General features: G+C 36.7%; 1 protein-coding gene across 3 annotated transcripts in view; it reads right to left on the bottom strand.

The window, feature by feature from the left end:
* The window catches only part of CENPI (centromere protein I), a 54,824-nt gene that overhangs the window by 27,929 nt on the left and 18,626 nt on the right, over positions 1 to 8,269 (bottom strand). For all 3 annotated transcript variants that reach the window (XM_019716681.3, XM_088795295.1, XM_088795296.1), the window contains exons 12-14: positions 7,079 to 7,170; positions 5,453 to 5,570; positions 5,299 to 5,363 (exon numbers count right to left, since the gene is read on the bottom strand). In XM_019716681.3, coding sequence (XP_019572240.3) covers positions 5,299 to 5,363; positions 5,453 to 5,570; positions 7,079 to 7,170 — 275 coding nt within the window. The remainder of the gene's footprint in view (positions 1 to 5,298; positions 5,364 to 5,452; positions 5,571 to 7,078; positions 7,171 to 8,269) is intronic.

The following is an 8,269-nucleotide window of genomic DNA, read 5'->3' as shown; positions in this document are numbered from 1 at the left end:
CCTCAGTTTTTCCTCTGTCTCTGAGACTGTTTCTGATTAGTTCATTAGTTTACTCTTTTCTTTAGATTCCACATATAAATGAGATCATATGGTATTTGTCTTTCTCTGTCACTAATCATTAGAGAAATGCAAATAAAAACCACAATGAGATACTACCTCACCCCAGTCAAAATGGCTATCATCAATAAATCAACAAACAACAAGTGCTGTTGAGGATGTGGAGAAAAGGGAACCCTTGTGCACTGTTGGTGGGAATGCAGATTGGTGTAGCCACTATGGAAAACAGTATGGAGGGATCTCAAAAATCTGAAAATGGAACTACCTTATGACCCAGCAATTCCACTCCTAGGTATCTATCCGGAGAAATCCAAAACTCTTTAATTCAAAAAAATGTATGCACCCCTATGTTTATTGCAGCACTATACACAATAGCCAAGACATGGAAACAACCGAAATGCCCATCGGTAGACGACTGGATTAAGAAACTGTGGTACATTTATACAATGGAGTATTAAGCAGCCATAAAGAAGACTGAAATCTTACCATTTCGAACAATATGGATGGACCTAGAGACATTATGCTAAGTGAAATAAGTCCTCTGCCCATATTTTCATTGGATTGTTTGTTTTTTTGTTGTTGAGTTGTATGAGCTCCTTCTATATTTTGGATATTAGCCCCTTATCGGAGGCATTGTTGGAGAAAATCTCCCATTCGGTTGGCTGCCTCTATTTTGTTGATGGTTTCTTTTGCGGAGCAGAAGATTTTTAGTTTGATATAGTCCCATTGATTTATTTTAGCTTTTACTTCCCTTGTCTTTGGAGTCAAATTCATAAAATGCTCTTTGAACCCAAGGTCCATAAGTTTAGTACCTATGTTTTCTTCTATGCAGTTTATTGTTTCAGGTCTTGTGTTTAGGTCTTTGATCCATTCTGAATTACGTTTGGTACATGGTGACAGACAGCAGTCCAGTTTCATTCTTTTGCATGTGGCTTTCCAATTCGCCCAGCACCATTTATTGAAGAGGCTGTCTTTTCTCCATTGTATGTTTTTGGTTTCTTTGCTAAAAATTATCTGTCCATATTTACGTGGTTTTATTTCTGGGTTCTCAATTCTATTCCATTGGTGTATGTGTCTGTTTCTCGCCAATAACATGCTGTTTTGATTATTGTTGCCCTGTAGTACAAGCTAAAGTCAGGGAGTATGATACCTCCAGCACTGTTCTTTTTTCTTAGTTTTCAACAGAAAGAATTAAGTACCTAGGAATAAACTTAACCAAGGATACTGAAAAGTGTAAAAAATTTTTAAAAGAAACTGAAGAAGACACAAAAAAATGGAAAGACATTCCATGTTCATGGGTTAGAAGAATCAACATAGTTAAAATGGCCATATTACCCAAAGCAATATACAGATTTAATGCAATCCCCATCAAAATCCCAATGGCAGTTTTTAAAGAAATAGAACAAAAAGTCATCAGATTTGTATGGAACCACAAAAGACCCCGAATAGTCAAAGCAATCCTAAGATTTTTAAGCCGGCCCTGACCATTGTTCTCATGCATCTGGGTTAACACACCTTTGAAATGCCAGAGTAATCCTCTTTTCCAGACCCCTCAAGGGATCATATAATCTTAACTATGCTGGATCTCGCTTTCTCTCACATTCATGTAACTTTCCTTAATCCCATATGTATAAAATAAACTGCAAAACTGTCATTCTCCAGAGCATTTGAGATCTTACTTCCCAGCAGGTCATCAGTTTGGCTCAAACTCTTATAAAAAATTCTCTACAGGTTTGGGCATTTATGTTTCTTATCTAGACAAGAAATTGACACCTCACATTCAGGTGTAAAAGAAAGCTGCTTTAGTTGAGTATTTTCTTGTACCCTATACTTCTCTGTGCTTCTTTCCCCCTTTCATTGAGCCCATCCTTCCCAAATCTTTCAACTGCAGTTTCCAGAACCTCTATTCCATGGTAATCTAAACCAACACTTTCATATTCTTCAAAGTCTGCTTTTTCTGTCTTCTCACTCTCATCATATCAGTGCTCTGCCTTGCCACTCAGCTAGGGCACTGTTTCCTGTGAATACATTTCCACATCCCACTTCAATACCTGGACACTGTCCTGGCTCCCCACTGCTCAGATGAGAACAGAATATAAGCCCCTTCTTTGAGACGGAAATATCAAATCAGAGATGAATCTCCCTTTAGGAAGGGAGTCAGCTATAAAAAGGTATTATAAAGAAATCAATGAACTTTCTATTTAATCAAGTGCCACAGAAACACTGCCTTTTTTAGAAGAATATTTACAAATATTTTGTGAGCTACAGAAGCTCATTAGCAGTAATATCAGCTGAATTTGCTAGGCTAAGATCAAAGACTCCCGGTTTAGATTGCACTCAGTTTTATTCATGAATTTGACAATCTTTTGGTTTATTGAACATAACACAAAAGCTATCTATTCTTCAACACTATTCCCAAACTATTCCTCCTCCTTCCTTATGTAGAAACCCTTTCTCCTTTGATGTTGACACTATTCAATTACACTACCTTTTACTTACCTTTCCATATCTCTGCTGTCTACTTCCTTGACACTCATGTACATTCACTGAGAACCTTAGCACTCTGTGCCTCATGTCCTGCCATCAGCACCTGAGTTATGCCAGTGTCCATGAAGATGATCTACCCAATATTTCAGCCTCACAGTTCCTTGATCCCAAATCAAATAACCTTCACCTTCACTCTACCTTAGTTACGCACTCCCATAGCCACACTAAACTTTGTCATCACCTGAACTGACCCACCATCAAAATCTATTATCCTTTCTTGTTATGACTTCCTATTCTTCCAGCTTTCTCAGACACCCAACTCCAACTAGTTATTCTTGTTCTTCCAACTTTAGAGATATTCAACCCCTTGATTCCTTCATTTTTAATGCCAATTTGCAGTCTTTTCAGCCTTCTCCTGGCCTTACCTCCGTATCTAGACTAGACCACACTGTTAATCATTCACAACTCCTTTGCACTACATTCAACCTGCGAAACCCTGTATGATTCAATCTCATAACTCTCTCGGCTCCTACATCTGAGCTGAAGAAAAACAAAACTAAACAGATAGGCACCACTCCAAATTTATGAGCTCCAACTTCATATGGGCCATTAATGAAGCCCAACAATCCTTTTACTTATCTTTAATCAGCTCTGTCTCCTGTTTTTCTCAGTGGCTGTGCTATACATGTAATATCCCCCAAATCCCCTATGCAATTCTATCCTCTACAAAACACTTCCTATTTTTAGGAATATAACATTTTTAGGCACAGAGTATTTCAATTTCTTGCTCTTTCTTCCAACTGTATAAATATACATATCCACCTATCTATATGTTCCTGTCCCCAGTCTTAGAGAATAAGTGGCACCTGCCCAATCCCTCAACATCCATTCAAGCAAATTCATCTACCTAGTCTTAAACCAGTGCCTTCATGTTTCTTTCTCCACCATCAATTATCCCCCATCCTTTTTCCATTTTCAACCTCTCCCTCTTCTCAGCTGGCTCTTTCTATTCTATCTATAAACATACTCAGGTTTCTCTCATTTTGGACACAAAAAAAAACCCCAAACCAAAAAATCCCCAGAACTGTCCCTTGATTCAAAGTCCCACTTTAGCTATCTCTCTATCTCTTCTTTTTTAGCCAAACTTTTCAAAACAGTCCATACTCACTGTCTTGTCTTCATTTCCCATTGACTCAACTTCCACAGTCTGGCTTCTACCCCCACATTCCACTGAAACTGTTCACAAAGGTAGCTAAAACCTCTGTATTATCAATTCCAAAAACTGTTTTGGTCCTTATCATTCTGGACCTTCCTGCGATATATGGTGATATTATTCCCTCACTCCTTGATATCCTGCATTCTCTGTTTCCTTGGCACTATTGTTCTCCTGGTTCTTTTCATACTTTGAAAAAATTAAATGTATTGGGGTAACATTGGTTACTAACACTACACTTTCATACTTCTTGAAAAGATTCTTTTATAGACTCTCCTTTTCATTTGAAAACTAAATAGTGAATATTCATTCCCCTGAGTTCTGTCCTTGGTTCACTGTGTTTCTCTTCCTCCATCTTTTCCTCTCCTCACAACCCCCACTCAAATATGAATATATGAATGTGTATATAAATGTATATTTACTTATTAGGCTGGGCCATATGAAACTGCCAGTTGTCAAACATCCCTGATCTACAAAAATGGTAATTTCATATGGTTCAATTAATATTTGCAGATAAATAGCTCTGTAGATTGGTGGAATAAGAAAAGAAATAAAGAATACCTGAATTAGAAGATCAGAAGAGAATTACAAAAAACTGTAAAATGAAGCTACTGAAAATGTATTAGCTGAAAGAAGTGGTGTGTGTTGTCACATGAATGATATGAATGATACTGGTCTAGAAATAAGTTACTAGACTAATAATATAAATAAACCTCAAATCCAAGTTAATGTGATAGGTAATTAATAAAATGCCCTTTGATTATGACAAACACCAGAAAAACATATTTTTCCTGTAAATGTGGCCAACAGTACATGATTTAAGGTGAAAAAATTATAAAAGAAACATCATTTATATTGTCACTCTTTTGGAATAGGAATAAGCATTCTATAAGAAAGTGGCTCTCAAATTCAGTCAGGTGAAACTCCTGGAAGCCACAGTGGTCTTTTTGGAGAATGCCCCAAAACAGAAACATAATTTTTAAAGTTGGAACAATTATATTAGCAGAAAATGACTATATTACAAATATATAGTATGAGTGTCACAGGCAGTTTTGTTTGCTTTGTATGTATCCCCAGTGTCAAAAAGCCGTCTAGCACACAGTGGGTAATCAATAAATACTGGTGAGATGAATAAGTGTATCTACAAAAATATCAACCATAGCAGTCAAACCAAGTATGCTTAAGAATTTCTCAGTTTGCTTTTATTATTAGGTTGGTGCAAAAGTAATTGCGGTTTAAAACGTTAAAAATTGCAAAAACCGCAATTAGTTTTGCACCAACCTAACAATACTCATGTGTTATCTATTGCACTTTATCATCTGCTAAAAGTGGAAACAGTTTAGGAAAACTGTATGCAACAAAAACCTTAGAAACAGAAAACCCTATGCATTAACTTTGATTTCATGGATGCAGCACCTCAAGTCCAGGTCCAAGAGAATCCTGTTAGAAAACCACTGCTGTAATGTAGGTTTGGAATTATGTACCACTGGCCATAGAATAATATTTCCTACTGAATCTAAGCAAGATAGCTTTTTTTTTACCTTGAAATAAATGGTTGATGTGAAGAAGAGCTGTGCTAGATGGTCAAAAATAACTGGTTTCATCTCTAGGAATTAAAAAAAAAAGAGTATTCAAAATCCTTTTAATTAATATTACATTGAATTACGTATCACACCAAATTTTCATGATACATACCAGAGAAGCTACTAAAAGGAACCCAGCTCACAAGTTGAAGGAACTGTGACCGACAACAGAAGCCATCCCAGAGAGGAAGGCTCTTATATAGGAATGTTTCACAGGAACAAAATCCCTCCTGTAACACAAGTCAATAGTAAAATCTTATCTGGAGCTCTTCAGTCTTAACTGCTCTCTAAACAACCAGTTTATTCGGTGCTATAGTTGTTTTACTCTTAGACTAATTTTGCCATTAATATAATTAAAAGTCTTGGGTTAGGTGCCAGACTTCCTCATAAAAAGGATCAGATGATTAATATTTGGATATATTACCATCTTTATCAACATAGTTTTCAAACACTATGTTTTCAAACATCATCAACTGGAAAGAAGGTAAAAAGTTACTGAATATTTTTAAATGTAAATAAAATTGTATGATTTTGGGGTACATGCAGTCACTTGAACAGTCAATAAATGTATACAATGTTGTACATAATAAGGCTGGAATTTCAGTAGAGGCCACAAACCAAATCCAAACTCTGGACAGCTCCATATGGAGAGGCCTGAGTGTCTAGGCTATTTACGTTTCCACCAAAGTAAGGATCCAGGGCTTTCCTTTTTTCCTGTGTCACCCAGGGCCCTAAAGAGTGGTGCACACAAGGACTCTACTCCAGACCTTTTCATAATATGAATTCTCTGTGCAATCTCATCCATCGCATAGCTAAAACCACCACCTATATCATGAGTAGCTCTAAATCTGTATCGCTAGCCCAGTTCTCATTACTGAGCTCCAGACTCCTTATCTGTCTACTGAATATGACCTCTTAGGAGCCCAACAGGCATCTTTTAAATCAAATTTATCTTTCCTTCAAAGCCTGCTCCTCCTATAGCCAATCCCTTTCTCATTGAATGCCATTATCATCCTCCCAAGCGGGAAACCTAAAAAGTCAACCTAAATTCATCTCTTTACCCTCACCAGTATCATCCACACCCAACTTCCAATTCAATGGTTTCAGGCCAAATCCTTAACATTTATTTACTCAACAAACATTTTTTGAGCATCTCTTTTGTACCAGGTGCCAAGCTGAACATCTGTAAACAAACAAAATTTAGACACGGTTCCCACCCACTGGGAGCTCATAATGTGTAGAGAAACATGCTGAAAGTTCCATGATACAGGTAACCACAGAGAGCTAAGGGAGCACAGAGAACAAACATCTAACCCATACTAGGGTGTTGAGTAAAGGCTTCTTGATGGTGCTGATACCTGAGATGTAGTTTAAAGTACAACTCAGGGTTATCCATGCCAAATAATTGGCCAGAACATATTCAACATCCAAAAAAGTGTCTGTTGATTTTAAGAACACAGGTAGTGACTCTATGAGATTTATCTTAGTGGGTAATTCAATTAATTGAATACATTCAATTACATCTTCAGTTTGTTCTCTAAACTTATAGGCCATTCTCTCTTATTTGCATAATTTAAAAAATTCTTTCTTCAAATCCAACAATACAAAGACAAACATCAACTTGGCTCTATTTACAATGAGTTTTGAATTGAGCAAATATTGTTTTTCAAAGCTGTGGAGCACTAAAGAAAAGGTTTTCAGTGGATGTTTAAATAAATTTGAGTAAGTGGAACCTTACTTGTAAGAAGCACTGTGCCCTGATGATAGTGTCCAGGAAGTTGGTAAATTCTTTTCCTTGTTGATAATTATTGACCTTGTACCAAATACATTCTGGAGCAGAAATATTAAACATAAGTATCCAGTTGCACAACAATAAAAACAACATAAAACATGATTACCATAACTATAGTGACAAATAAATGACAAATATAAACAAGCAATCAGTCTCATACACCCTAGCCAACTGGCACTGTAGATTGAAACAGGTATGTGGAGGTGATAGTGAGAAGTTCTCAAGAACTTGGTAATGCAGGGGGAAAGTTTATAGTGAAAAAATAACTGCTAAAATTCACGTACAATGAATGCGATTAGCTTTATGTCATACAGTAATCCAGGAGACTATGAATGTATGAATTTAAAGTTTGCAAATGCCCCGAATTTCAATTAGGGTGAGATGGAGGTAATCTAACAGTGATAGGACTTTAATAAGTGGAAATAGAATAAACTGGATCATATCCTACCCAAAGAAAGACTCCGAGTAGAAAAAGGAGAGTTAACCTGGAACCGACTAAAACCAACTTTTAAGCACTTGAAGAGTCAGGAGTTGCTTATTTAGGAAAGAAACAATGTGGTGAACAAAATACTATATCTCTAGAGAAATCGACCTCCTTGGAGGAATGAAATGATCAGAATTTACTACGCCCTGGATGAAAAACTCCCTCGTTGCCCTTTCCTTCAATTCTATAATCAGGAAATCTTCTAATGATTAATTTGACTCCTATATATACTGAATGGTCTAAAAGAGGAGATATTCGAGTTGGCAGACATGAACATTTTGGTCACCAGAATTACTTCTATTATAAAATAATAAGGTGACATTCTGGCTTATACCATAGTCTCCTCTGAGTTTGGTTAGCATCAATCTATAGATTCTGGGGCTTAATGGCAAGTTTCTGGACATACAAAGATAAAGAGGCCTTGGATTTTGATGGTCATCAAAGTGGACGCACCCAATGCATTTTGGTGCCATCTGGCAATATCTCCTTAACAACACCCCTCCTTTCTTACTGCCCTTAAAATCACAACAATGGAAGCATTCAGGTTCTGAATATATGATTATCTGAGAAATAATTACAGCATATGAAGGCTCCTCCTGTCTAGTTTGGCACCCTTATGAAAGAAACTCATCTGTAAACTATATTCTTCCTTC

This window comes from Rhinolophus sinicus, chromosome 18, assembly GCF_057876585.1.
Source record: "Rhinolophus sinicus isolate RSI-liver-muscle chromosome 18, RSI-T2T, whole genome shotgun sequence".
Classification (NCBI taxonomy): domain Eukaryota; kingdom Metazoa; phylum Chordata; class Mammalia; order Chiroptera; family Rhinolophidae; genus Rhinolophus; species Rhinolophus sinicus.
This window is presented reverse-complemented; position numbering and strand designations above follow the sequence as displayed.